Source organism: Aspergillus neoniger (assembly GCF_003184625.1).
Source record: "Aspergillus neoniger CBS 115656 unplaced genomic scaffold BO87scaffold_9, whole genome shotgun sequence".
Taxonomy (NCBI): domain Eukaryota; kingdom Fungi; phylum Ascomycota; class Eurotiomycetes; order Eurotiales; family Aspergillaceae; genus Aspergillus; species Aspergillus neoniger.
Genome location: NW_020291137.1, coordinates 344,666 through 371,257, shown reverse-complemented (window position 1 = coordinate 371,257; position 26,592 = coordinate 344,666). Strand labels below are relative to the sequence as shown.

Genomic DNA, 26,592 nt, shown 5'->3' with positions numbered 1-26,592 from the left:
CATGGACTTAAGGGCAATCCCTGACGGGCACAAGGCAATTCTTTACATTAGCATTAGCAAGGAACACCTGTATCTATTCCCAGATACTGTATCAAAACAGCTCACTTCTTAGTTTAGTCTTTCCCTCTTCAGTGTCTCCAGTGATTGCTGCTTCCATTCACTCGTCTTTAGCTCTCACGTTCCTTTCCCCTTCCCCCTTCCCCCTTCTCACTTTCCTTTTTCAATCTCGCTTCCTCTATTTCATTCTCACTCATTCACTCATTCACTCACTCACTCACCATCACCATCACCACAATCACCATCTGCTTTCCCTCCTCCTCCTCCTCCTCCTCCTCCTCCTCCCAATCGCTGGTGTTGCCTGCTTCCTTTGGTCTCTCATCTTGCTGCCACCAGCTGGCCCAGTAGGCTGCTGCAGAAAACCTCTCTCTCCCTCCCAATCACTGGTGTTGCCTGCTTCCCTTGGTCTCTCATCTTGCCGCCACCAGCTGGCCCAGTGGGCCGCTGCAGAAAACCTCCCTCTCCCTCCAAATCGCTGGTGTTGCCTGCTTCCCTTGGTCTCTCGCTCAAAACGGAGCTAGAATAGTCTCTTTGTTTTCACTATGGAAACGGTAGGTTCCCCAAATCTCCAGTTTAAGCATATCAGAAAACATAACTAATAGCGTGCTCTACAGTATAATTCAAATCTCTCCTTCAATCGGGAGCATCTCGCAGTCCTACAGAATGACAGTTCAGCCGGGAACGTTAGCGGCATGTGGCTCTCGATACTTAATCATTATTTTCCGACTAGCAAAGAATACGCACACAGACCGGAGCAATACCAGAAAGACATGAGTGGCTATACAGATATTACATCTGTTAGATGGTTGGGAGATAATATCGCAGACTGTCGGCCCTTTTTAGTCACTCAGACCAAGAGAAATAGTGATGAGAACAGACAATCAGCGTGGGATACAGGAGAAAATCAATTAAGTCGTTATATCGGTGCAATAAAAGAGGGGCCGAACCGGAAATGGTATTGGGGAATTGTTGCGATTGGTAGTTCGGTTGAGTTCTACGAGTACAATAAGCATACCGATACCTTGAAGAGGACGAGTAACAGGATGAATGTCGTCACAAATCATAGAGCTATATATAATGCTCTTTGCAGGATCAAAAGAGCAGCTAAGTAGTCCCAGATTAATGGAAGTTGTTCCTCTCGTCTCCCTAGTTATCTAGATTTATCTGCTACTTAGAGGTACACAATGCATGTATCTCATCTAAACAAGTCAGTAGGCGCTGCCGTGTAGCTAACGCCTCCGACTTCTCTAGTCGTCTTTCCAGTTTCAGGCATAAGTGCTTCCAATTAATTCGGGGCGTAGGTGTCTTCACTTCATGGAAGATTTTCGTGCTTATCCGTGAGTGCCAGAAGTCATCGTCCAAGGTTAGATGGAGGGCTCTTTGTACATTGATAACTGCCTGAGAAGGCAGAAAGCCGAACACCATATTCAATATTTCCCATGGGAGAAGCAGAAGCATAGACTCTCGGACCTTCGGAGTAACCTTCGGATGAGGCTGAGAAACCTTCCCTTTGCTTCTAGTTCGCTTTTGAGTAGTCTGCTCCAGCGCTATTTTAACACACTCTGTCCGGACCGGGTCTGACACAGCAATAGTTCAACCATTAGTCCACTCGACAAAGGCAACGATGTGTTCAAAAATCTTGCACAGAAGGAATGAATATAAAAGTTGCATATCTACCTCCTAAACACTCGTCTGGCATTCCACACACCCGTCTCCACGAGTTCTCCTCATGCCTCTGTATTAAAGCTAACATGAGAACCTTCAGGTTCTTGTTCGCAATATCGCCTAGCTTGTGGTGCATGAGCAGTTCCCAGCACCGTGCGTGGACTGGATATCCCATCCAGTCATGGGAAATATCGTCCTCATACTCGCTCATGAGGGGGTGACCTCCGTCGTTCACAACCGTAATCATGGGCATGACCACCTTCCGCCTTTCGTCACTTGTACGAGGTTCGTAGATCAAACCATCAGTCTTCTTCCAAGGTACAAAGAAGGTGCCATAGTTTGTTCGTGGTATGGTAACGCCGGATATCTGGCACCCATCGTTTTTAATGTTGTGTAGAACTGGCGGGTATTTATGTCAGTAGCAATCAAACCTCCAGACAACTTTTTCTCGGCCTCCAGCAGTTTCCCTGGCCTTGATGTTGACCTCACGCAGTAAGTACTTATGATGGTAGGTAGCAGGTTAGCTTACTCATCCGACGAGGCATCCACCACCATGACTGATGCATGTTATACATATCCAAATTCTCCACTTTTTGGGCTTTGTAGATACCGTTTTTGGGTTTCCCAAAGGGGAAATCATTCAGGTCGTGTTCGTCTGGTGCATATCTTTTCAAGTAGAACGCGTAGCCGCAGATATGACATTGTTGGAAATAATCATCATCTTCTCCGCGAAAATCATCCGCATCGTAGTGGCCACTGCTATGTTCATCGTCAGAGGAAAAGAGCAAAGAGGAGTTGTTGGAGACAGAGTCTGGGTCTGGCATTTTCTTTTTCTGTGGAATTATATGTATCTGATTACCATCTGAATGCAGGTTAGGCTAGTTACTGGCAGGGGAAGTTGGATTGTTATAACGATTTTGTTGATACTCAGAGTAATGATGACATATTAGCGGAGAATCTATCAGAGCTTATGAACTTCCCTATACAAGATAAGTAGTGATGCTAGCATGATACTATCAACAAGCGGAGTGTTCTGACAATAGGATCAACCATGGCAATACCACCATACTAGTTACCCATCCACAGCATCATCGCCGGATATAAAGTCCATCCCTTATTCTGGCCTGACAACCATGGCACCACCCGGATAAACGGTCCACTTTTCCGATCCATCAGTGCTCAAGCACCTGCAGATTCGGATATGCACACCATTTATTGATCCACCAATGATGTGAAATTCCCGACCTCATCCTGTCCCCCCACGGCCTACAGCAGCTGTGCTACCCCCACGCGGGGTATGGGGGTATTTGCAGCTGCTATCGTTGGAGATCTAGAAGCTGTATTGCGTGGGGGTGCTACATAAATACTATGTCTGTTAAGTAGCTACGGCGTCATTGCAAAAGCAAGCTCATTGCTAATTCCAATTGTCCAGAATCATGGCTCCCATCAAGTCTATCGAGTACTTTCGCGTCAAGCCGCGCTGGCTTTTCGTCAAGGTGACGGACAATGAAGATAAGTTTGGTTGGGGTGAGGCTACGCTTGAGGGACATACACAGGCTGTGGAGGGTGCGTTGGATGAGATCATTGGGAGGCTTGTTGGTTATGAGGCTGAGTATGCTTCCTCAATTTCTTGGTTCTTATCTTGTTTCAGTGCTAATGGAGTAGTGACATCGAGCACATCTGGCAAACTATCTGGCGACTGGGCTTCTATCGCGGTGGGCCGGTTTTCATGTCCGCCTTATCTGGCATTGATATCGCATTGTGGGATCTGAAGGGTCGGAGGTTGAACGTACCGGTGTACCAGCTTCTCGGAGGCAAGGTACGCAACAAGGTACAGGTTTATGCTTGGATTGGAGGTGATCGACCCAGTGATGTTGAAGTAGCTGCGTAAGTCACTTTCCCACTGTTCACGTTCAACACTCTAATAATACCCAGCAAGGCCCGTCTTGCGCAGGGACTCAAATGCGTCAAGATGAACGCGACAGAAGACATGAACTGGCTTGACTCGCCATCTGCACTAGACTCTTGTATCGAGCGCATCAAACAGGTCAAGGCTCTCGGTCTTGACGCTGGTCTCGACTTCCACGGCCGTCTCCATCGCCCCATGGCTAAGCAGCTCGCGAAAGCACTTGAGCCCTACCGTCCTCTGTTCATTGAGGAACCCCTGCTCGTTGAGCACCCAGAAGCTATCAAACAGCTTTCTCAACACACAACTATCCCGATCGCCTTTGGAGAGCGTTTGTATACTAGGTGGGATGTGAAGCGGTTCCTCGAGGATGCGTCAGTGGACGTGCTACAGCCGGATATCGCGCATGCTGGTGGAATCTCGGAAACAAAGCGAATTGCGACCATGGCGGAGACTTATGACGTGGCAATTGCGCCGCACTGTCCTCTTGGTGAGTTTTACCCCTTCTATTCCTTCATCTTGTGAGCCACCCATGCTAATCGACTTGTCAGGTCCAATTGCCCTCGCAGCTTCAATGCAAGTCGCCCTCTCGACTCCGAACTTCGTAATTCAGGAAATGTCGCTCGGAATGCATTACAACGTTGAAGCCGGTGACATTGACCTCACAAGCTACCTAACAAATCCCACGGTGTTCAACATTGAGGAGGGGTATGTGCCAGCGCCTACAGGAGCGGGGCTGGGAGTGGAGATCGACGAGGAGATGGTGCGTAGAATCAGTGGGGAAACGGAGCCATGGCTACCGAAGGAATTCTATGGCGTCGATGGGGGTATTCGCGAGTGGTAGATAGCTTAGACTTGTAGGACAGAATGTGGGGGTGAATGCGGAGGTGATCTGCATCCTGACGTCTGAGAATGCGGAGAGCGTGGGGGTGCCTCGGATATCGGTCCGAATACATATACCAGCTATAGCTCATATAGTACTAAGATAGTGTTCACAAGCCATACTCAATCACTTCCACTCAATTGACTGTAAATAATGGACCTCTTCTCCCTCAAAAACACAACCGCCCTCGTCACCGGCGGCACCCGCGGCATCGGCCAGCAAATGGCCATTGCCCTGGCTGAAGCCGGCAGCGACGTGATTCTCGTCCAGGTATCCACCATAGCTACCTACTATACACCAACCATAGACTCTAACTGACACAAAATAGAGAGACACTTCCAACACCGAAACAAAACAACGCATCGAATCCCTCGGCCGCAGAGCAACCATCTACACGGCGGACCTCTCCTCCCGCGAATCCGTCTCACAACTCACACCTACCCTCCTCTCCGACGGCCATGACATCAGCATCCTAGTCAACTGCGCAGGCATCCAACGACGCCATCCCAGCCATCTATTCCCAGACAACGACTGGGACGAAGTCAGTTTTCCAGTCTCTCCCTTTCCCCTTCCTTCAAACCGCCCGTCCACTAACCAAATGAAATTGAAACATAGGTCCTCCAAACAAACCTAACCACCATCTTCACTCTCTGCCGCGACATCGGCGCCTACATGCTCACTCGCACCCCAGACGCCACCGGCCACCGCGGCTCCATCATAAACGTGGCCTCGCTGGTCTCCTTCCAGGGAGGGATTACAGTCCCTGCGTATGCGGCTGCGAAGGGCGGCGTGGCGCAACTCACGAAAGCGTTGTCGAATGAGTGGGCGAGCAAGGGTATCAATGTTAATGCGGTGGCGCCGGGGTATGTGGCTACTGAGATGAATACGGCGCTGTTGAATGATCAGGACCGCGCGAAGAGTATACTTGAACGTATCCCGGCGGGGAGATGGGGTACCGCGGAGGATTTCAAGGGCGTTACGGTGTTTTTAGCTGGGAAGGCGAGTCGGTATGTCTCGGGAAGTGTGATGTTGGTTGATGGGGGGTGGATGGGGAGGTAGAGTTTCTTTTGGGTGTGTTATACCATTTTAGTCAGTCCCTTTTGGGTATTTCGAGGTTAAGAGCTCAGTGTTACAGTGTGATACCGGAGTTGGGCAACAGTTCAGTTGTAGACCTAAATAATGAACCTTGTTATGTCACCAAAAGATATACAAGAAAACATAGTTAAATAACTATATTATGTCAATATGTTTATAAATCAGAAACAAAGGAAGAACAAAAAATTGATAATTCCGAACACCCTGAATACTCTTATGTGTCCTAAACGTGCAAGAGATTATACAGTATAGGAAAAAGTATTTCTCTAGCAACCCTCTTGAAGTGGATCCATATGCTGGATCGTCTGAAACAAGCAAGAGGCCCACACAGTTAATTTTAGGTATGTATCATATAGATAAGCTTATAGTCTAATTCCTCCAGGTTTGTCATGTACAGTGCTCAAAAAATGATGCTGCCTAGAGATATATAAGTCCTTAGTTTAAACGCTTGATGTGGGTATATGAAAGCATGAAGAACTGAAGATCATCATGGCCACCAGGCTCTCGTGTCAAGTTCCTTTGAATACGTCCTAGGTAGTGCATTTTAGTCAGCATCCCAGTACATATCGACTAGTAGGATGGTAGTAACGATAAATATACAGTCAGGTTCATTAGGAACTCCCTGCATACTACGATACCCTTCTGAGACACCCATGAAGCAAATCATCCTCCACTCGCCACGCATAATACAGAAGTAATGGCATAGATTAGCTTGAAATATTGCCGCGTAACCGGCACCTGGATGATCCTTGAAACCACGTCAATTCGGACAACTGCCGACTACTACCACCAAAAGAGGAAAAGCAGGGTCTGGCCAGAGCTCGAGAACATTTCCAGATCCGGACTGGTGCGGATTGTCTTGATCAGCAAGTTTGCGGAGACTAAACCTGATCCGGTGTACCGCTGCTTCATTCCCCACCGATACCCGTTACGAATCAACTTCTTTGCTGCATGTTTATCTCCGCGATCTACACTCAATCTTGCCGCATCAAGCCCTCTAGCGAAAGATTCTGCTCGTACTATGACGAAGCCTTCCAGGCCATTGTGCCGTATCGTTTGTAGATTTTTGCTGGCACAAGCATTTTTATTTCTGCTAGGAGTATACTGCTAGGAGTACTTGAGTCTAACATTTCATGCAGCTAACTCTAGTGACCTGCAGCCGCCTGAAGCCATACAAAACATGGAGATAGAATGAAGTTTTGATTCCGGCTGCCTGCGCCTTCTTACAGAGTACGATAAGGCACCTCGGCCTCCACCACCTGTTTTGTATGGTCAAGAACTAGTAGTATAAGCTTAATTATACCACCCCCACCTACGCACACTCTGTCCTGAAACCATGTGCAACAGTGGCTCTTTCAGAGCAGTCACACTGCGACACTCTGCATGTGTCCCAGTTTTAGAACCATTCTATATGCAGTACTGTGCATAAGTGCCTCTTTTAGAGCAACCGCCCTGCAACATTGTGCATTAGTGGCATATTTAGAGCCATCAACCTGCAACCATATGCATAAGTGCCATATCATAGAGTAACGGGTATACGGGCACTATAATTTGTGGTATTATACCACTCCACCTTTCGCGCATGGTAGATTTTAGTGCTAGAGTTCACCTGGGCGCTAAAATAGCAAGCCTTGATGATCCTCCACTCCAACCGGCATGCTTTTAGAATCAAGCTTTGCCCTACCAATCTGGTGGTCGCTTCTCCACTCTGTAGCCCGGAACCACAACGAGGAACGCGCAATCAGTGGATTTGACATGATTTGCCCCTGAAGCATCCCATACATCATCAGACATTGAAGCCTTGATACTGGCAACAGCTCAATCGTCCCACTTCTCGAAAAACCTCCTGCCGCGTCAGTCTCAATCATGGATGCCTATTTCCTTTTCTCTGAACGTAGCTCAGGGCGGACGAACAGGCTCCATCGGCTGCTTAAATACAGAATGAAGATCACTTTCCTCGGACAGATCAAACATTTCCACTCTTTTCATCATCAAGATGCGTCTCTCACTTCTCCTGGCGGGCGCCATTAACCTGGTTGCCACCCAGGCTATCGCAGCCTCGCGCTGTACTCCTGAGACCTTCACACCCCATCTTTCTTCTAATGCTTCCTTGGTCTACGCAGTTCCGTATGGACCCAACGATACCTTTGTTGGCCCGTTGGGCAACTACTCCGGTCTCCCCGAGTATTGTGCTGTTTATGTCAACGTGAGCTCGTCTGCTACTTCTTCCTACGAATTCGGCCTTTGGCTGCCCATCAACACCTGGAACAAGCGCTACATGGCCTATGGCAATGGTGGCTTCACTGGAATGATTGCCTTTGCTGATATGGTACCCGGTCTTTTCTACGGTTTTGCCACCGTTTCCACCAACACTGGACACAACTCCTCCGTGACTGAGGCTGGCGATGCAGGCTGGGCTCTCAACAACCCCGAGACTCGCACTGACTGGGGATGGCGTGCACTCCACGGCTCCGTTGCCCTTGGCAAGGAGCTTACTGAAGCCTTCTACAGCGAAGATATCAGCTATTCCTACTACGCTGGTTGCTCTACTGGCGGTCGCCAGGGTCTGAAGTCCGTCCAGATGTTCCCTGACGACTTCGATGGTGTTCTTGCTGGTGCTTGCGCTTGGTGGACCACTCACCAGCAAAACTGGGACCTCAAGCTCGCCACCTACAACCTTCCCAACAATGCCAGCCACCACATCACCGAGACTCAGGTGGATGCTTTGGCCACTGAAGTCCTCCGTCAATGCGACGAAGTTGATGGTGTCAAGGATAACATTATCATGAACGGCTATGCCTGCGACTTCCGTCCCGAAACCCTTCTTTGTGATGGTCCCTCCGCCAACAAGTCGACCTGCTTCACTGCCGATCAGATTGACACTGTCTACAAGATCTACAGCCCCTGGGTTGAGACCAACGACTCCTTTGTCTTCCCCAGCTTTGCCTACGGTTCTGAAACCCAGTTTGCTCAAATGATCATCACCGACGACGACGAGCAGGACAGCCCCAGTGGTATTGCCTACCCCCGTGACTTTGTCTATAACGACGCCAACTGGCCCTGGGAGAACCTGGACTTCTCGACCATTCAGCTGTCTGATCAACTGGATCCTGGCAATGCCACCGCCGGTGACTTCGATATCCGTCCCTTCAAGAACAAGGGCGGTAAACTGATCCATTACCACGGATTCGCTGACGGAGAGATCCCCACCGGCTCCAGCATTTACTACTACAAGCAGGTCCAGAAGATGCTCACTCCTCTCGGCATCGAGCTTGACGATTTCTACCGCTTCTTCCTGATCCCTGGTATGGAGCACTGTTTGGACTCCGTCCACGATGCTCCCTGGTACATTGCCTCGGCTAACCAACCCGGTGGTCTGACTGGCACCAATGTCTGGGGTGTGCCTGGATACCGTGACCGGAAGCACGATGCCATCCTGGCGCTGATGGCCTGGGTTGAGAATGGCATTGCTCCTGATGAGCTGATTGCGACCAAGTTCATTGATGACACCCCCTCGGAAGGTGTGCAGGCTCAGCGCCCTCTCTGTGTCTACCCTAAGGAGGCCAAGTATGTTGGAGGTAACTGGAACAAGACCAGCGCATTTGAGTGCCGGTAATTCGAATAATCTTGAAGGTCCCTCTCAGCGCTTAGGACTATGAGGGTGATGTGACCTAAGAGTACATAATATCACTTCTATGTATGATATATTCATCAATAGCATATAAGTACTAAATCTTATATTAAGTTTGTTGTGGAACTATTTTCCCGGTTACCAAACACTGGTCAATGCCGGTATAGGCTGTTGGAATATTTGGCAACTGAAAATGACTACTGGCTGATAAGCTGTGGTATGGCGTCTAGTGCACTACTGCTTTGCGCGGTTACCGCTGATTCAATTGGCCACACCCCCTCTCCCAACTCGACCAGGGGGTTCTAATCTCATTGCAGCACAACCAGAAGGGGATCAACTACCATAAAAGACTGAAGTCCCCCCCATCCTGTCACTGAAAACAACGGCAGTACATATAACATGGCACTGACAATTCCCGTCGAGATCTGCGACATGGTATGATACCCGTGCGCGACACCAGGCTGCGTGCTAACTCAATCGTGAGATCGTTGATCACGTAGTAGCCACAGTTGAGAAGGACTACTCATTACGCGATCTGTTTCCTTACACGCTTGAGCTAGAAGCTCGACCACAGCTCATGAGCTTACGCTTGGTTAGCCGGAATTTCTGTGCTGCCGCGTCGCCCCATTTGTTTAAACGCATTGTACCTCCGATTAACTCCTCAGTGCGCGGCAGGAGATCCCTACAAAGATTTGCTGAAATCTCACGGAGCAAATACGCTGCACATGTCCGCCATCTAGAGACCGGATACAACAGCTGGGGCACCACTTTCTGTCCAATAATCGGCCAGGAAATCCAGGATTTTGCTGGGTTGTTATCGCCTTGTCTTGCTCAACTGTGCGATTTACGCGTTCTTAAATTCAGGGCCTCGAGCGAGTCCTTGTCACGCGATCGCGAATGGGCTGCTATTGAAGCAATTGTTACAGCCTTACGATTTGTGATTCTACCCCATTTGGAGGGGCTTGAGCTCTTCTTTCCCATGGCTCATGATTTCCGATACTTCTTCCCCAGCCTTTTTTCTCCATTGCACATCCCCATGCAGGATCTACTGCACCGACTGAAATACCTAGCTTTACATGTCACTGCGTATACCAAAAGTCTGGGACAGCGATACTGGACAACCCCTGTACTGCCTGCGCACGCCGCCCTCCCAAATGACTTGCACGCCGCGCATCTCTTTAGATTAGTGGAGCTGGCTCCTAATCTAGAAGGTCTCCGGATCAGCAGTACAGACATCATACCTTTCCACACTATCCATTTCAGCCCAGCGCTCCGGCTCACCTCTCTGTGCCTCGAACGGGTCCTCATCACGTTCGACCACATCCGTGCGCTTAGTGGCCAATGCAAAGATCATCTCAAGCACATCGAACTGTCTTTGGTACAACTGCATTCTGGCACCTGGCACATGGTCCTCACGCAGCTACGCCAACTACCGCACCTTATAGACTTTTATATCGGATCGTGCGGGTATCCATCCACCGGTCCAAATGCACATCTGAGGGCGTTCCTTCCTGAGCCAGATGATCCGGAACCGCTTGAGACGATGAATTTCGAGGACGATGAAGGATTGAGTGAGCTTAGGGATTTTGTTAATGCGAATCGAGTCGCTTTGGGGCTTAAGCCGTGGGAGCGGAGAGATTTCCGCTGGTCTAGGTAGGGCCCCTTGCGCATTGGGCTGCTGATGGGGAGATAAGGAAGGGGGATATCTGCCGCAACGGATGGAGTTGGAGCAGAGGGTCGGCTTAGGTTGGCTAATGAAGTGATCTGTGGTTAAAGCGTAACTTACTAGGTATTTGAATACTATACCATTGTGAATAGGCATCTCAGGTAGAAACCAGACACAAAATCATATTGAGGTTGCAGCTAACAGGCTGTTAGGAGTGATCATCAGGGTCGGACTTTTATCACTCACTAGTCATTACAAACCAGCACGCAAGCATTGTTCTTAATCTCAGTCGGAGACTAGTTTGTCAGGATCGGACGAATGTGAGACGTAATGAGAGGATTCCACTTTTTGGATCCTGTTTCAATCCAGACGAGATCAGCTGGGGAATGGGCTGGCCTGTTCTAACCCCCTTCCGCTGAGCGACACGGTCCAGGCAGAGTCCACTTCACCACCGCAAATCACTAATATGCCATTTCATATCTCTTTTCCTACCTTGTGGTACATTTCCCCAACGCACTACATCTAAGGATATGCGCGCGACTATCGAATGCAAGACATGTCGTTGCGGTCTCTTCTAAACGTTTCTGCAAGGGTGCCCCAGCCTACGAGTTACCTTGGTTACTGTTGGGACACATATCTCTCCGTCGCCTGGCTAGAACCACGCGATATATCGTTTTTGGTCTAGCAGTTAGTGCTTCGACAGTTACCATGGATGTCGAAGGCCCAGAACGTCCGGCGGTGGTGGTGGATGTATGTTCCCCGGTTTGCGGAATGGTTCAGACCAGCGGAAACCATGTAAAGCGGATCGTTCACCGCTTCTCTTCCAGCTTCAACCAAGATTTCAGCATGAGACACACAGAGCCTCACAGCGCTTGTGGGATCTTTCAAAGGGAAAGGGGGATGGTAGTGCTCCGTATGATAGTAAGACAGCCCCATACAGCATCGGAGATACAGAGTGTGATGGTGTTGGACTGTTTATTGACACTCGGCACCCAACAGAAGTTACACCCAGCTGGGGTAAGAGATTTGGCAATACATCCGGAGTGGGTTGCCTTAATGGTACATGCATTGATGAAACGGCAGCAGAAGTGATGGGGACATCATTATTCAACCGAATGGCCGACCGTTTAAAGCATAATTTAAATCCAAAGCAAATGGCGATTGATTCCGTGATTACAGATCGCATACACCCCCTTGCCGGGCTAACTTACACGTCTGGCCGTGGAAAGAACTAACCTGTGCAGGTATGCGGTCACCAGAGGTGAAGCGGGAATGTTTTCCCTCGATGTAGACCCCAGAAAGAGCCTATTCCACGTCTGGGGTACCATCAACAGCCATCAAGGGTTCCATGATACAATCCTGCAATCAGTCGCGCCTTCCCAGTCCAGGTGTTTAGTCGGGCATTTTCGGGCATGGTTCACCATGACACCATGTTGTTCAGCGCCATAAAGTCATACTGAAATATCCTGCCGGCTCTTTTCTCCTGACTTCTTGCTCCGTTGGACATCGACGTAACTATAAGATCCAGTGAGCATCTTATCAGTGGTTTTCGATAGCACCTTCTGGATCGAAGCTTTGCCGTCGTATTAACATGAGCACCCCTGTGGCGGCAGAATCTAGCGATCAACAACTGGACTCGGTTTTGCCTGTTGTCAGTTGGTGGCGCAGTCCTCACCTTCGCAGGGTCAGTCTCTTCATGGGCGTTCTATCCCTTTTCTGTACGCCGCTACTTTCCATAAATTTGCCTCGATGGTCTTCTGACTGAGCACCCATAGCGTCCCCGGGCGGGTACGATGGCTCTTTGGTCAATGGCCTGCAGGCTATGCCAGAATGGGTCAACTTCATGGAAAAGCCATCCAGCACTTGGCTTGGCTTTATAAGTGCTGTCTACTGGATAGGGGCTTTGATATGCACCCCAGTTGCTGCCTGGGCGTGTAATCGATACGGGCGGCGAGTAGGCGTCTGGATAGGGCTTATTCTTCTATTAGCTGGAACCGTAATGGGTACGGCTGCACCGTCCGCCAACGTCTTTACTGCGTCTCGTGCCGTGATTGGTTGTGGTATGGGATGGGTAAGCAACACGGCCCCTATCCTACTCAGTGAGATTGCCTACCCTGCACATCGTGGTGTCTTCGGTGCACTCTACATGTTCGGCTATTACGTTGGAGCCGCTGTTGCAGCCTGGGCCACCTTTGCAACACAAGCGTATGACGGTCCCTGGGCATGGAGATTGCCGGTTCTTCTACAGATGCTCCTTCCTCTCATTGCCGTTCCTGGTTTTGCGTTCATCCCAGAGAGTCCTCGATGGTTGATATCTAGGGGACGTATCGACAAAGCCCGTACAGTCTTAGCTGAGCTGCACACCGGTGGTGATGCTACTGCACCTCTTATCGTGTACGAAGTCCAGAATATCGAAGAGATAATTCGAGCGGAGCATAACGCGGCTGCTTCATCTGGGTACATGAGCGTAGTCAAGTCTCCGGGAGACCGCCATCGGCTCTTCATCACCATTACGCTCGGAGCATTTGCACAATTGTCGGGCAACGGGGTAGTCTCCTACTACCTTTCCATGATCTTAAGGTCTGTCGGGATTACACACGCGCGCGACCAGCTATTGATCTCGGCCTGCCTGCAAGTCTGGAACGTTCTTTTCGCAGTGCTTGGCGCCTCGCTGGTCGAAAAGGTCGGTCGGCGGGTTTTGTTCATAACCTCGGCCAGCACCATGCTGGTATCCTTCATCCTCATCACTGCCTTGTCAGGCGCCTTTGCCAGCACTGGCAAGGGTTCAGTTGGTATTGCAGTCATCCCATTCCTCTTTGTATATTTCTTGGGATATGATATTGCGCTGTAGGTGATCGCATGCTAGAGCACTGTTCAATTATTGCGATCATTTCCTATTGATGTATGACTGAACTGATGCTTACTGATAGAACACCAATGCTCACTGCATACCCATGTGAAATCTGGCCCTTCAGTCTCCGCTCACAAGGGCTCAGTATGGTATGGCTGTCTGCCATTGGATGTACGGTGTTCAACACGTTTGTCAACCCAATCGCCCTTGCGGCCATCCACTGGAAATACTATTTCGTGTTCGTGGCTGTGTTGGCCGGGTACTGGTTCTCGGCGTATTTCTTTTACCCAGAGACTCGCGGATACAGCCTCGAGCATATAGCCGGTGTTTTTGACGGAAAAGATGCTGAGGTGAGACAAGGGAATGAAGAGAAACCTGAGCCGGTGGTTGGACCGGTGGCTACAGAATCGGAACATGTACATGTGTAAGGTGCAAATTGCCATGCTGGACACAGCCAGCAATAGGGTTAGACTAGAGCACTTGTATGAGGCAGACAGGTCTCATGTAGGTTCGATGATAGTAACTAAATCAGTGAGTCACTATATTTATGGGCGTCGGATCGCACCGAAAAAAAAAAGTCCCATTCCCGCACTTCGAATTGCTTCGTTTGGTAGACATACAGTATCTTTCGTCTTCTCAATATCTCAATTCTCATACCAGGATAACTTGTTCATTCCCTCGCCATTATACAAGCCTCTAACATTTCATACTATCCGTGAAAACTGGCCATCCAAAAACCCGATGGTGCCTTAAATCCGCCGGTATCTGTACAACTCTAGTAACTACTAGCGCGCTGCAGATCGAGACGACCGAGGCTCAAGATCCCATCGTGATCAGGATACGGCTATCCTGTTATTCTTACAGACACGTTGGGTGACAATAATATGTCCTTAAATTCTGTCTGGTCTTCTTGGCGGCTCGATGTAGTAATTACATTTTTACAAGGTCTCAATTCTTAAGTGCGGGGTTTGCGCTCATGCAGGTTTTTGAGGACTCTGTCGGGTTCCGGTGACCGTGAAAGAACATCACAAATGGAAGATCAAGGAAATGAGACCTTGATAGGTTACCGGATGCTCAATCTCTAAAAACCCATTGTATAGGTGTCAAACAAATAATTGAATATAATCAAATCTAGTTATAGATCATCATGACTAATCATATCATATCAACCCCGCGATAAGCTAGCTAGCTAGTGGGGCAATCACATCACGTGTCACTCACCCACCGAGCTACCCCTCCCATCACCATCACCACCAGCTCCATCACCCCTCAATTAACCCATCCACCACACAAACCCACCCTTCACATACACCTTAACCTCATTCCCCAGAGGCAAAAAGAAAATAATCAAAATGCCCACCCTCCAAACCAGCACCCTCGCCTTCCTCGGCGGCGGCAACATGGCCTCGGCCATAATCTCCGGCCTACTACGCCAATCCGTCCCCGCGAGCAACATCCACGTCTCCGAGCCATGGGAAGTGAACCGGAACAAGATCGCCGCGCTGGGGGTGAACGTCACGACATCCAACACCGAGGCCGCGTCGTCCGCTGATGTCGTCATTTTGGCCGTGAAGCCGCAAGTCGCGAAGACGGTGTGCGAGGAACTCCGTCAGGAATGGACGGCTACGGCGAGGGCGAAGTTCCCGATTGTGGTGAGCATTGCGGCGGGGATTACGTTGGAGAGTTTGCAGAAGTGGTTGAGTGTTGAGGGTGGGAAGGTGGCCCCGGTGGTGAGGGTTATGCCGAATACGCCGGCGTTGGTGACGGAGGGGGCGAGTGGTGCGTTTGCTGGCGTGGAGGTTGGGAAGGAGGATAAGGGGTTGGTGGAGGCGCTGTTGGCGAGTGTTAGTCGGGTTACGGAGTGGGTGGATACGGAGGAGTTGTTGGATGTGGTTACGGGGTTGTCTGGTATGTGTTTCTTCTTCTTCTTATTCTCTCTGGGGTTTGATTTTGGGAGTGGGGCGGGATGAGGCTAATTGTTGGTGTGTGTGTGATAGGATCCGGTCCCGCGTATTTCTTCGCTATGGTTGAGCATCTGGTTGCTAGTGCGACGGCTCTGGGTTTGACTAAGGAGCAGGCTACGAGGCTGGCCGCGCAGACTTGTCTGGGTGCTGGAAAGATGCTCGTTGAGTCGGATGATGAGCCTGCTCAGCTGAGGAAGAACGTTACTAGCCCGAATGGCACGACGTATGCCGCGTTGCAGACTTTTGAGAAGCTGAACTTTGCGGATATTGTGGATCAGGCGGTTAAGGCGGCTACGGATAGAGCTGCGGAGTTGGGTGAGAGCTTGGGAAAGCAGTAATGTATGATATTTGCCATGAGGTATTGGTGTATGTGAGACGATAGCAATGCCGTTCTCGGTCTATTTCGGTGCCATGATGGCGTGTATGTATCACGCTATGAGCTGTAAAGTGTATCTTGCTAGGCGATTGCTGCTTGGTGTGAAGGACTTACCATAATCCAGGGCTGACATCGTTGAACTTCACATGCATGGACTCAGGCTCACCCAGCTCAGATGTATCATCATACCTCTATACAGGAGTTAATACTCATTAAACAGCGCTTCCGGGGGGTAAAAAAAGGCTTACCTCAAACTCCTCCTCCCCACCTTCCACAAGTGTACCGAAGTACACCAGCTCGGGTTCGCGCTTCTGATCTAGTCTGTACAGCATACGCTGCAAAACATCCACGCATGTCTCCTCTGCTTCCTTTGTTATCTGTTCCTGCGCATTTGCAAGTATCTCTTCGTTCCGACTAAGCAGCGGGGCCGCGATTTGGACCGACAAGAACCTCAAGAGCAGGTATCCCTTGACATTGGTTTCGCCAGCTAAGCTACGCATGCAAGCCCAAGCGGGGGCTTCGTCATCTAATACAGACAGTAAATCTGATCGCATTGAAACCGGTCCCAAGGTATCCCCATGTAACTGGGCTCGGAGCTCCACGGCGATCATGAATGCAGCCTCGAAGGTTGCATTTGGATAAAAGCCCGCACTAGAGTGGCAGAGTCGAGAAATATCACCATCATGGTCAACCGAAAGCGTGATTTTGGGATATGCGGTGCGAAATAGTTTGAGAGATGAGTCCACTACTGCTTGTCGAGAGAATGCATAGGCGGCCTCTTTTAGGGAAGGCCCGAAGTACGGGGCGTGTAGCGATAGCGTTATTTGATGTACCAGAAAGTCCATGGCTCGAAATTTAGGCGGGGAAGGTACAACCGGCCTGTCCGGACCCCTGCAAGCTTGTACAGCTTCGTCGATTTCCCTGAATGCAGTGCGTAACTCGGCGTCAAGTAGCAGAGTCTCCCTGTATGTGGTCTGTGACAAAGCAAGACCGTTTATATGTTTCACCACAGCCAGTCGGATGGGAAAGGTCCTTCGGAACCAGATCGCAATGGATGACCCTGTGTAGTGATCTTCTGGCTTCGGTATCGGATTACCGGCAGTTAGTTGATTATCATTGAAATTCCCTGGTGGTGCAGTATCAAAATCATCTAATGAAATTAGAGGTGGCCCTCCAGAGGTGAGACTGGATAGTAGGGACAACTCTAGAATGGTGTTCCATAGCCTTCGACGCATCTCTGCAACAAGCACTGTCCGCGCTAGGGGTGTGTGAGTGGGATCCTTATGCAGACCCATGCATATAGCTTTCCTGACCAGTGCTCCAACAGATATGCACATTGGCTCTCCAATGCTCAATCGTTCCTGGGCGATCAAAAGGAGAATATCGATCTGTAGAGACTGAAGATCTAGTCGGGACTTGAACTTTGGCTGCGCCACCCAAGACTGTGCCTCATATACCCATCGGATGGCTGAGACCCTCAGGGTGAATCGTCGATCATTTACTATCGCACCAATTGCCATAACGAGCTTGAACAGCACCAAGAAGGACGCATTTGGTGTAGCGCCCATCACCCACAGTGCTTCATAGTCCCGGTAAAATGTCGGTATATGTAAAATACGGTAGATAGCGTCTGTCGAACTTAAGTAGTACGCAATGAGAGTATCAGTTATTTCCTTCCGCGGCACATCGCCGGTGAGAGGCGAGGGCCATGTAGGTGTCCGTCGTGCGTTGATAGCTCTGGCCAAAGATTCACACTCTTCTAATTTGGCCCATGGATGGGGGGTAGTAGTCTTCCCATGTACGAGTAGGTCCGTGATCTGATCTCAGTTAGCACCTCGCTAAATGCCCAAAGCATGCATTTACTCACTAGGGAGATGCTGTTGGCCGCCCAATGACTTTGGCCGAAGAACGCATCTTGTACGCAATGCTGCGGGCAATACCTTGCGAACTGCTAGACGCACTATTCTCGGTATGGACATGAAAGACACCACTTAACCTGCAGCTAATTGTCTCAGTACTTGAGTTCAGATTGTGACTTATTTCGGAGGCTTGGCTATGTCCCGCTGCTTGCCTGGCTAGCTGGTTTTCAAGTTGTTGTACTTTTATCTTCATTCCCATTAGCTCTATTTCAAGAGCAGAGGGGTGGCTGTGAGCGGCGGGAACATTTGCCAGACTTTCAAGGGAGCTTGAATAGTTAGAAGCGGTGGATATGCCTGTGCTGGACGTGCTATCGATCTGTCTGGGTACGGGGGGATTGCTCGATTCCGTCTGGACCTGGTTGGTAGCACGGTAGACGCAATCCTCGTTCCCAACCCGCAGACAATTTTTGCAAGGCGTTCTGCGATCACATCTTACTTTGCGCTGTCGGCACAAAGTGCAGGCTCTGGACTTGGTGTCAGCACAAATCCACTGCATTGGGGGAATTGCTCATACACGGCAGGCCGACTTTGTCCCCCGCGGCGCTTAGCCATGCTTGTGCCCGCGAAAAGAGATGATTGACAATTGGTATTCTAAAGTACAACTTAAACCATTTTAAAGACGGCGTTGGTCTTGAAATGAGGAACAACAGACGCGATCAGATATGGGTCTAGCTCCGAATTAGCTTCGACTTCCGCAGTCAGGCCTGAGGCCGGACTGTCTCCACCATTCACACTAAGCCTATTCTAGACTCCGCGTTCCTGGACCGGGTTTAGGCTTAGCCTTATCGCTATACTCCCTGGATTCATCTCTCTTACTTGTTTGTGCTTTAGTTACACTTGGAAACATGGATACAAAATTCCGCGATGACTTACTTCAAAGCTACTCCGATGCAGAACTCATCCAGCACATTGTTTCATCACCCCCTGCAGACTCCTCTCTAATGAGCCGAGTATCGTCCCTCTCTCCAATATATATCTCCAAGTCCTATTTCAACCCATCCGAAGCCGAAGATTCAATAAGAGCCACCGAGCTAGCTCATAGCCTAGGGATACCCTGCCCTTCAATACGAAGGATAGTCACTAGCAACCGGAACGTATACAGCATCATGGACCGAATTGAGGGGTCAACACTAGAGGATATCTGGACAAGTTTAGGATGGTTCCTAACGATAAAGTTAGCTCTCCAACTCCGTCGCATCATAAACACCCTCAGGTCACTCACTTCGCCCACCATCGGATCCCTCGCAACCGGCCAATGCACATCCTTCTGGCTAGATGATCTTTACGGCCTCCCGCCCCGCTCCGGACCACCCGAGCTCTCTCGCTATCTCCACTTCTGGGGTAACTTCAGAGGCATGAGAACGGCAATAGAAACCGGAAAACGAGGTGAAGTTCTCACTGGGACTGCATCCATCCCTTCTGCTATGGGTCCATACGTCTTGACACATCATGATCTGGTGCCGCGGAATCTTCTTCTCTCGCCCTCTGGGGAGCTTTGGCTGCTTGATTGGGATCTTGCGGGTTTCTATCCTATATACTTTGAGTATGCGTCCATGTATAATTTTATCATACCTCAGGCTTGGGGCTGGTTTGCTCGATGGCGTTGGTACCTGTTTACGTGGATTGCGGCTGGGTCATACAGACGTGACTATGAGGTACTGGCTTATATGCAGTCACGGTTTATTCGTTTTCGCGCTGCGAGGAGGTTTGAACTACTGAACGTTGGGGGATCTTCTAGACGGCGAGTTTCGTAGGTGTCGTACTCATGATGGAAGATGGTCTTTTACGAGAAATATAACTAGTAGGAACAAAGTTCCATCAGGTATGTGTAGATATTACTAGACATGTCAAGTGCAGTTGTCAATAACATGTTTAAACATATCCCTCCTCTTCACTCATCATGAATTCCATAAGCCCTTAACCAGACCCGTATCTATCCATACTAACATACCAAAATCCCGCAGATATTTCTCCCACCTAATAAACATACCGGAAATTCAAATTCTCCTTATCAGTCAAATCCCCAAACGCCACCACATCATCCTCATCCCCAGCGCTAACCCCAGCTCCGTCCCCATCCTCCCTCATCCTCATCTTATCCCTCCTCCGATTCTCCCACGCCAACACAACCCTCAGCACCACAATCAGCGCAATCTCAATAAAATTCGCCACAACCATGGACCAAATACCCAAGGTATACCGCGGCGCCTGCTCAGAGCGATAGAAGAACGGTCCTGCAATGTTACCCGCACACACGCCGAGGAAGATCATCGCATTGGTAACGACCTTCTTCGTATGACCTGCGATATTACCCGTTAGAATGGACAGAATGAGCACGAAGGAGGCGTTGTATGAGCCTGTGAGATAGTAGCAGATTAGACGGCCGACTTGGTTAGTGGCGGGGAGGAAGGCGAGGCCGAACGACCCGGCGAGGTTGGGGAGGAGGAAGAAGATGGCGGTTAGGCAGCGGTTGTTGGGAGGGAGGCGGTCGTTGATGAAGACGGCGATGATGATCATCAGAGAGGTGAAGGCGCCGTAGGGGATTTGCATTAGGGTTGTTACCACTAAATAATTGGTGTTTTCAGTGAGTGGTGGGATGAATATATATATCGCCAGAAAGGTAGAGGAAACATACGGGTCGAAAAACCAAATCCTTGAATGATCAGAGTGCCAAAGTTCGAGATACCTCCGTTTGGAATATTGCCTGACAGTCCGAGAAGCAAGAATACCCAGACTTTCCAGTCGAGTAGGGCTTCGAGGACTTGTGTTGGCTTGAGAGTTTTGTTTTCAACACCAGTTTGGTTGTCGCGGAGTCGCTCGATGGTTAGTCGTCTTTCTCGAGTGGAGAAAGTACGGGCATTGACGGGGGAGTCGGGAAGGAAGATTGTGATGAGGATACCCCAGAGTGCACAGAGGGCGCCGATGATCAGAAATTCGTACTTCCAAGATGCGAGAGCACCGTTGATCTGCCCGATTCCATACCCTAGCAGACCACCTAGGGCAATTCCGGCTCCATTCGCCGTGTACCAGATTCCGATGCGGATGGGCTGCTCGCGTCGCGTGTACCACATGCTGGTAATGAGCATGAAGGCAGGATCACTGTATCGTTAGCTACCATTTCTTGCATACTTTGTATAGCACTTACCTGCATGCTTCAGCGGCCCCGGATATCACCCGCAGAACAGCCAGCTGAGTGAAGTTCTTTGCCACAGCTGCTACTATTAGACATACGATCAATTTGAGTTTGCAGTGTACTCACCCTGTAGCATCAGAAAGAACCCCCATAGGAAGATATTCACGCCCAGATATTTCCCCACAGGGAAGCGCTGGAGGAGAAAGTTGGTAGGCAGCGCCCAGACAAGGAAGCCAAAGTAGAAGACAGACGACAGCCATGAGTATTGCTCCCCCGTTAACTTCAGATCGTCCTTGATTCCAAAGATTGCTGCATATGACAGTGTAGTTTTGTCAATCTGTCCGTGTCAGAAGATCCCATTCGAGGAATCTGCACACTCACGTAGTAAAACGCATAGCAGACTGAGAGAAACGGTAGGATGGCCCAGTCTATCTTGCGCACTAATTTCTTCAACTCTTCGGGCTCTGCTGATTCCAGTTCACCGCCATCTGCAAGGAGGGCGAGTGCCGTATCTCCATGGCTGACTTTGCCGGGGTGATGGATGTCCTCGACATGCGAAGGGGACCGCTTGTGAGCATCTTCTGGGTGTTCCGTGGCCATGGTGACTGCTCTTGCGGAGTAGAAATGAGATTAGGAGATCCATACTCGCAGGACCGATGTATACAACCCCCAAGCCAAGACTGGGGTCAAGGTTAGCGTGGGGGATCGGCATCACCCGCAGCGGATATTTCTCCGCATTTTGACCGGCTAATCCGGGGTTGGGGTTCGACTTGGCGAGACCATTTTCTCCGCATTTGACATCTGTTTTTTCTTCTTGACATTGAGTCACTATTGAAGGCGAAATGTCGATACTGAGTCGAGAGGAGGTTGAGAAGCACTCGACACGCGAGTCGTGTTGGGTAGCTATTCATGGTTCCGTTTACGATGTCACTGGTAAGTCCAATTGGGGCCATCATCGCCAACTACTCACACCGCCAGAATTTCTCGATGAGCATCCAGGAGGTGCACAGGTGATTCTTCGCTGCGCAGGCAAAGATGGTACGGCAGACTTCGATTCAGTCCACGATAAAGACGTGCTCTCGCAAGCTCTGCCTCCATCGGCACTCAAAGGCATTGTCCAACCAGACACTCTTGCGAAGGCATCCAGGCCCCTTCCCAAGACATCGGCGACAACAGAAGAAAACCCTCCGCCTCCGCTAAGCAGCATAATAAACCTAAACGACTTTGAGAAGGTAGCTCAGCAACATCTTCCCCCTCACGCATGGGCATATTATTACTCCGGAGCCGACGATGAGATCAGCAAACGCGAAGGTCAAGAAGCTTACCAAAAGCTGTCCTTCCGTCCTCGAATTCTCCGCAGCATTCGCAGCGTAGACACGACCACCTCGATTCTGGGCCAGTCTGTCTCGTTGCCAGTCTACATGAGCCCGTGCGGGATTGCCAAATTTGCTCATCCGGACGGAGAATGCGCAATGGCTGTCGCAGCAGGCGAGGAAGGATTGGCGCAGGTGTTGGCAAATGGCTCTAGCATGTCCATTGATGCTGTGCGAGCGGCTGGAATTCACCCCAATCAGCCGCTCTTCCAGCAGGTGTATGTCAACAAAGACATAAAAAAGTCGGAGGAGACAGTCCGACGAGCTGTGAAAGCAGGTGCTAGTGGTATTTGGATCACAGTCGACTCCCCTGTTGTTGGGAAGCGGGAGATGGATGAGAGATTGAATTTGGAGGTTCAGGTAATTACGTACTATGAATAGCTCGAGAGCGATGCTGACATCTACAGGCACGCGACTCTTCCGCCAAAGGACAAGGTGTCGCAAAGACCATGGCCAGCTCCATCTCGCCGTACATTGACTGGGAGATTCTCAAATGGATCCGCGGACTTACCGATCTGCCGGTTGTAATTAAAGGTATCCAGTGTGTGGAAGATGCAGTTTTGGCATATCAACATGGAGTACGGGGAATAGTCCTGTCCAACCATGGTGGAAGGTCTCAAGATACGTATGTGGAACTCTAGCCCCAAATATGTATTTCATAAGCTCACACTCAACAGCGCTCAACCTCCACTTGTTACTTTACTCGAAATCCGACGATACGCACCACACCTTATCCAAAGTAACATGCAAATCTTCATCGACGGAGGCATTCGACGTGGAACAGACGTCCTGAAGGCCCTTGCATTAGGAGCAACTGCTGTTGGGCTTGGACGACCATTCCTGTTCAGTCTGGCAGCAGGTTATGGAGCCGACGGGAACCGTCGGGCTATTCAAATCTTGCGGCAGGAAATCGAAATGAACATGGTATTTCTGGGAGTGACGAAGCTGTCGGAATTAGGGCCACATCTGGTGAATTCAATGAGGCTAGAGCGAGATGTAGCTGGCTCTGTGAAACTGTGAAAAGAAGTTGTGTAGAATACTGGATATGGTTATTTCCCCAATTCACATTGTATGGTTCACATCCAGGCACAACCCTAACGGGAACACAGACCAGTTGGCACTAAATGGCGTTAAGAGGGGCATGGGCTGACCAGTGCATGTTAGTGCGTAAGCACTATTCCCCATGGAATTGGCACGGGCTTATCGAAGCCGTTCGGATAGCGGGAACACCACGGAATTAATCTAGCTGGTGGATGTCACAATCAATGCTTGTGCTTAGTTCCCCTCCCTGCTAATTTTCACTCGGTACCTGGCTATTGCACTACTTACTTTAACCCCCTCATCTGTCCTCTTCCAACTTTCTTCTTACGCCCTCCAAAATCATCTATTCATTCACTTTCTTTTTAACACACTCGGATATTCCAACCACTCAACCAAATGGCTTCCTCCGCAGAATCTCAGACAGCTCCCTTCGGCACTTGGGACAGTCCCATCACAGCCGCAACCCTGACGTCAAAAGGAATCAGTTTCGCCGGCATCGCCGCCACGGTACATTCCCTTTCCCTCTACCCCGAATTAAATTGACCTTTCTCCTCAGGCGGATGGTATCATCTACGTGAACGAAGGCCGCCCTGCCGAAGAAGGTCGCAATTGTATCGTCGAATGGCGCAACAACCAGCCCCGTGACGTTCTACCAGCTGCGTACAGTGCACGCACCGCCGTCCACGGCTACGGCGGCGCGGCCTTCAACACCACGTCAGATGGGAAGGTCATTTTCGCAGATTGGAAGACTCACGGGGTGTATATTTTGGATCCTGCAACCTTCGATGTAACAGCCGCCGTGGAGCCGGATGAAAAGATTTGGTACGCTGCGTTCAATTCGCACCCCAAGAGACCGGAGTTGGTTTTTGCCATCAGGGAGGATCATCACAGCAAGGAGGTGATTAACGAGCTTGTTGTAATCAATACCGAGAAAAAGAAGGTGGAGGTTGCAGCGACAGGAGCGGACTTCTACTCGCATCCTACATTCAGTCCTACTGGTGATAGAGTGTCCTGGATCCAGTGGAACCATCCCGAGATGCCATGGACGGGGACCGAGCTCTATTCTGCGGCTTGGAAGGATGAGAAGGTTGGAACGCCTGTGAAATTGGCAGGAAATGGCGACGAAGAAAGTATTTTGCAGCCGAGATGGGGACCGGACGGAACGTTGTTTTTCGTGTCGGATCGCACTGGATACTGGCAGTTCCACCGCTGGAGTCCGGATGGAAGTGATGCTCCCCGCGCTATTGTTATTGAAGGCCTGGAGAAGGGCGAGTTTGCTCATCCAGAATGGCTCCTAGGATCGTATGACTCTCTGACCCTTCTGCTCACATTGTACACAGCTAACACAATGCAGTTGCACATATGTTCTTCCAAACGCCAATACCATTGTCGCAGCCTGGACGCAAAACGCAACAGAGCGTCTCGTCATCATCGATCTAGAGAAGAACACCTACACATTCCCTGCTCACATCGCATCGCTCACGGGCATCCAACACAGCGCTGTGGCTCTGACATCACCCACCAGCATTGCCGTCATTGCCAGCACTCCAACTGCCCCCAGCACTGTCTACCACATCTCTCTCACCTCGAGCGATGCCTCCGTGCCAACAGTCCTCCGCTCCTCCTCGTCTGTCACCATCTCCGACACCTACTTCTCTCGCGCCCAACACATCTCATTCCCGCGCACCATCTCCACCCACCCTAACACCCTCTCACATGGCTTTTTCCTCCCTCCCACGAACCCCAAGTACAGCAGTGCCCCAGGCGAGCTTCCTCCACTCATCATCACCATCCACGGCGGACCCACCATCCACACCGACCCCGGACTTAGCATGATGTGGCAGTACTACACCACACGCGGATACGCCGTTGCCCTCCTCAACTACGCCGGTTCCTCCGGCTACGGACGCGCCTACCGCAAGCTTCTAAATGGAAGTTGGGGTGTGCTCGACGTGCACGACGCCGCAGACTGCGCCCGGTACTTGATCTCCGAAGGCAAGGTGCACCCGTCCCGCATTGGCATCACTGGTGTGAGTTCCGGTGGATACGCCACCCTCCAGGGAATCTGCATGTTCCCGACTCTGTTTACCGCTGCGGTCAGCGTCTCTGGCATTAGTGACGTCGAAGCCCTCGTGGCCGAAACACACAAGTTCGAGAGCCACTATGCCTTCCGGCTCTTGTTCGATGATAAGGAGCCTGAGACGGAAGAAGAGAAGCGGAAGGTGTACCGCGAGCGGAGTCCCAGGTTTCATGCGGATGTAATCAAGGCCAAGCTGTTGCTGTTGCAGGGTACAGCGGATGAGATCGTCCCGTTGAACCAGGCGCAGGCAATGGCTGATGATGTTCAGCGCAGCGGTGGGGTGGCCAAGTTGGTGATCTTCGAGGGTGAGGGACATGGGTACCCTCGCAAGGCGGAGAATGGCTTGCAGGCTAAGAAGGTGGAAGAGAGCTGGTGGAAGGAGAATTTGGCCGAGGTCAAGGGGGAGTGAGTGCGATACTAGGAGAGTATATGGATCCTCACAGGTAGTGTCAAGCGCAGGTGGATGCCCAGTAGAAGAGATGTAATCTAAGAGCATCTAGTTCTAGAATATAGAAACAAGTGCCATGATCTCGTCCATCAATAGCCCGCAACTCACGACCACATAGGAGCATAGCAGAAAATCCAACCAATTGGTTATTGAAACATATCTGGAGGTCAATGAGTACCTAGTGGTATTAGTAGCTTTCCCAACACCCCATTGAACAATGCAATAGTTGATATCAACTATATATAGTAGTATAGTCGAGGTCCACATATTGATACCCATTACTTAGAATGAAGCACCTATTCCTCCATGATTACTCCCACCCCGCCCCCCAAGGAATAACCAGACAAACCCCATTCAGTACGAATAAAGATGTCTAACATCGATCCCTCACACACCTTATGACAAGAAAGAGCGCAAGATGGGGGGGGGAAAGACATGATAATCCTCACCACCAATCCCAACCACGCCCCCGGCCCCCCACCCCCAAAAAAAAACCAAAAAAAA

The 26,592-nt window shown here is 50.2% G+C and overlaps 12 protein-coding genes across 12 annotated transcripts; 9 read left to right on the top strand and 3 right to left on the bottom strand.

Annotated features, from left to right (window-relative positions):
- Nucleotides 1-1,687: 1,687 nt before the first annotated feature.
- BO87DRAFT_354709 (uncharacterized protein) lies at nt 1,688-2,546 on the bottom strand (the record flags this gene model as incomplete). Its single annotated transcript, XM_025621293.1, has 2 exons — nt 1,688-2,121; nt 2,252-2,546. 2 exons carry the CDS (start codon nt 2,544-2,546, stop codon nt 1,688-1,690), a joined length of 729 nt encoding a protein of 242 aa, XP_025481822.1.
- Nucleotides 2,547-3,135: 589 nt separating this feature from the next.
- Nucleotides 3,136-4,556, top strand: BO87DRAFT_405215 (D-galactonate dehydratase). The gene is made up of 4 exons (XM_025625925.1): nt 3,136-3,334; nt 3,388-3,609; nt 3,658-4,118; nt 4,180-4,556. The coding sequence occupies exons 1-4, from the start codon at nt 3,159-3,161 to the stop codon at nt 4,470-4,472; spliced, it is 1,152 nt and encodes a 383-aa protein (XP_025481821.1). The 5' UTR covers nt 3,136-3,158; the 3' UTR covers nt 4,473-4,556.
- A 76-nt stretch (nt 4,557-4,632) lies between these two features.
- On the top strand, nt 4,633-5,570 carry BO87DRAFT_354705 (2-deoxy-D-gluconate 3-dehydrogenase; the record flags this gene model as incomplete). Its single annotated transcript, XM_025621292.1, has 3 exons — nt 4,633-4,781; nt 4,840-5,052; nt 5,127-5,570. The coding sequence occupies exons 1-3, from the start codon at nt 4,665-4,667 to the stop codon at nt 5,568-5,570; spliced, it is 774 nt and encodes a 257-aa protein (XP_025481820.1). The 5' UTR covers nt 4,633-4,664.
- Nucleotides 5,571-7,529: 1,959 nt separating this feature from the next.
- On the top strand, nt 7,530-9,260 carry BO87DRAFT_374695 (feruloyl esterase B precursor). Its single transcript, XM_025622841.1, has one exon. The coding sequence runs from the start codon at nt 7,603-7,605 to the stop codon at nt 9,220-9,222; it is 1,620 nt and encodes a 539-aa protein (XP_025481819.1). The 5' UTR covers nt 7,530-7,602; the 3' UTR covers nt 9,223-9,260.
- A 344-nt stretch (nt 9,261-9,604) lies between these two features.
- Nucleotides 9,605-10,935, top strand: BO87DRAFT_405212 (protease inhibitor). The gene is made up of 2 exons (XM_025625924.1): nt 9,605-9,672; nt 9,722-10,935. The coding sequence occupies exons 1-2, from the start codon at nt 9,637-9,639 to the stop codon at nt 10,892-10,894; spliced, it is 1,209 nt and encodes a 402-aa protein (XP_025481818.1). The 5' UTR covers nt 9,605-9,636; the 3' UTR covers nt 10,895-10,935.
- Nucleotides 10,936-12,494: 1,559 nt separating this feature from the next.
- BO87DRAFT_414307 (hexose transporter) lies at nt 12,495-14,182 on the top strand (the record flags this gene model as incomplete). Its single annotated transcript, XM_025626626.1, has 3 exons — nt 12,495-12,621; nt 12,679-13,750; nt 13,834-14,182. The coding sequence occupies 3 exons, from the start codon at nt 12,495-12,497 to the stop codon at nt 14,180-14,182; spliced, it is 1,548 nt and encodes a 515-aa protein (XP_025481817.1).
- Nucleotides 14,183-15,006: 824 nt separating this feature from the next.
- On the top strand, nt 15,007-16,252 carry BO87DRAFT_374693 (pyrroline-5-carboxylate reductase family protein). The gene is made up of 2 exons (XM_025622840.1): nt 15,007-15,662; nt 15,752-16,252. Exons 1-2 carry the CDS (start codon nt 15,107-15,109, stop codon nt 16,054-16,056), a joined length of 861 nt encoding a protein of 286 aa, XP_025481816.1. The 5' UTR covers nt 15,007-15,106; the 3' UTR covers nt 16,057-16,252.
- Nucleotides 15,954-18,008, bottom strand: BO87DRAFT_453305 (fungal specific transcription factor domain-containing protein; the record flags this gene model as incomplete). The annotated part of the gene is made up of 4 exons (XM_025628538.1): nt 15,954-16,285; nt 16,343-17,884; nt 17,929-17,932; nt 17,962-18,008. 4 exons carry the CDS (start codon nt 18,006-18,008, stop codon nt 16,205-16,207), a joined length of 1,674 nt encoding a protein of 557 aa, XP_025481815.1. The 3' UTR covers nt 15,954-16,204.
- Nucleotides 18,009-19,134: 1,126 nt separating this feature from the next.
- BO87DRAFT_237506 (phosphotransferase family protein) lies at nt 19,135-20,034 on the top strand. The gene is made up of 3 exons (XM_025618814.1): nt 19,135-19,136; nt 19,193-19,835; nt 19,978-20,034. The coding sequence occupies exon 2, from the start codon at nt 19,369-19,371 to the stop codon at nt 19,765-19,767; it is 399 nt and encodes a 132-aa protein (XP_025481814.1). The 5' UTR covers nt 19,135-19,136; nt 19,193-19,368; the 3' UTR covers nt 19,768-19,835; nt 19,978-20,034.
- On the bottom strand, nt 19,991-21,746 carry BO87DRAFT_405209 (MFS allantoate transporter; the record flags this gene model as incomplete). Its single annotated transcript, XM_025625923.1, has 5 exons — nt 19,991-20,577; nt 20,649-21,112; nt 21,159-21,225; nt 21,273-21,483; nt 21,528-21,746. 5 exons carry the CDS (start codon nt 21,744-21,746, stop codon nt 19,991-19,993), a joined length of 1,548 nt encoding a protein of 515 aa, XP_025481813.1.
- Nucleotides 21,747-21,980: 234 nt separating this feature from the next.
- BO87DRAFT_405208 (FMN-dependent alpha-hydroxy acid dehydrogenase) lies at nt 21,981-23,562 on the top strand. Its single transcript, XM_025625922.1, has 4 exons — nt 21,981-22,079; nt 22,125-22,879; nt 22,927-23,144; nt 23,197-23,562. The coding sequence occupies exons 1-4, from the start codon at nt 21,989-21,991 to the stop codon at nt 23,537-23,539; spliced, it is 1,407 nt and encodes a 468-aa protein (XP_025481812.1). The 5' UTR covers nt 21,981-21,988; the 3' UTR covers nt 23,540-23,562.
- A 263-nt stretch (nt 23,563-23,825) lies between these two features.
- BO87DRAFT_374692 (S9 family peptidase) lies at nt 23,826-26,173 on the top strand. Its single transcript, XM_025622839.1, has 3 exons — nt 23,826-24,067; nt 24,117-24,862; nt 24,915-26,173. The coding sequence occupies exons 1-3, from the start codon at nt 23,957-23,959 to the stop codon at nt 26,047-26,049; spliced, it is 1,992 nt and encodes a 663-aa protein (XP_025481811.1). The 5' UTR covers nt 23,826-23,956; the 3' UTR covers nt 26,050-26,173.
- The last annotated feature ends 419 nt before the right edge of the window (nt 26,174-26,592 follow it).

What these genes read in the sequence shown, in the direction of transcription:
- BO87DRAFT_405215 (XM_025625925.1), top strand. Translation starts at nt 3,159, where the DNA reads ATGGCTCCCATCAAGTCTATCGAGTACTTTCGCGTCAAGCCGCGCTGG. An exon ending in CTTGTTGGTTATGAGGCTGA is followed by an intron (nt 3,335 to 3,387) that starts GTATGCTTCCTC and finishes CTAATGGAGTAG; the next exon opens with TGACATCGAGCACATCTGGC. An exon ending in TGCGCCGCACTGTCCTCTTG is followed by an intron (nt 4,119 to 4,179) that starts GTGAGTTTTACC and finishes TCGACTTGTCAG; the next exon opens with GTCCAATTGCCCTCGCAGCT.
- BO87DRAFT_374695 (XM_025622841.1), top strand. Translation starts at nt 7,603, where the DNA reads ATGCGTCTCTCACTTCTCCTGGCGGGCGCCATTAACCTGGTTGCCACC.
- BO87DRAFT_405212 (XM_025625924.1), top strand. Translation starts at nt 9,637, where the DNA reads ATGGCACTGACAATTCCCGTCGAGATCTGCGACATG. An exon ending in CCGTCGAGATCTGCGACATG is followed by an intron (nt 9,673 to 9,721) that starts GTATGATACCCG and finishes CTCAATCGTGAG; the next exon opens with ATCGTTGATCACGTAGTAGC.
- BO87DRAFT_374693 (XM_025622840.1), top strand. Translation starts at nt 15,107, where the DNA reads ATGCCCACCCTCCAAACCAGCACCCTCGCCTTCCTCGGCGGCGGCAAC. An exon ending in TGTGGTTACGGGGTTGTCTG is followed by an intron (nt 15,663 to 15,751) that starts GTATGTGTTTCT and finishes TGTGTGTGATAG; the next exon opens with GATCCGGTCCCGCGTATTTC.
- BO87DRAFT_237506 (XM_025618814.1), top strand. Translation starts at nt 19,369, where the DNA reads ATGAGAACGGCAATAGAAACCGGAAAACGAGGTGAAGTTCTCACTGGG.
- BO87DRAFT_405208 (XM_025625922.1), top strand. Translation starts at nt 21,989, where the DNA reads ATGTCGATACTGAGTCGAGAGGAGGTTGAGAAGCACTCGACACGCGAG. An exon ending in GATTGAATTTGGAGGTTCAG is followed by an intron (nt 22,880 to 22,926) that starts GTAATTACGTAC and finishes TGACATCTACAG; the next exon opens with GCACGCGACTCTTCCGCCAA. An exon ending in GGTGGAAGGTCTCAAGATAC is followed by an intron (nt 23,145 to 23,196) that starts GTATGTGGAACT and finishes CACACTCAACAG; the next exon opens with CGCTCAACCTCCACTTGTTA.
- BO87DRAFT_374692 (XM_025622839.1), top strand. Translation starts at nt 23,957, where the DNA reads ATGGCTTCCTCCGCAGAATCTCAGACAGCTCCCTTCGGCACTTGGGAC. An exon ending in TCGCCGGCATCGCCGCCACG is followed by an intron (nt 24,068 to 24,116) that starts GTACATTCCCTT and finishes CTTTCTCCTCAG; the next exon opens with GCGGATGGTATCATCTACGT. An exon ending in CCAGAATGGCTCCTAGGATC is followed by an intron (nt 24,863 to 24,914) that starts GTATGACTCTCT and finishes AACACAATGCAG; the next exon opens with TTGCACATATGTTCTTCCAA.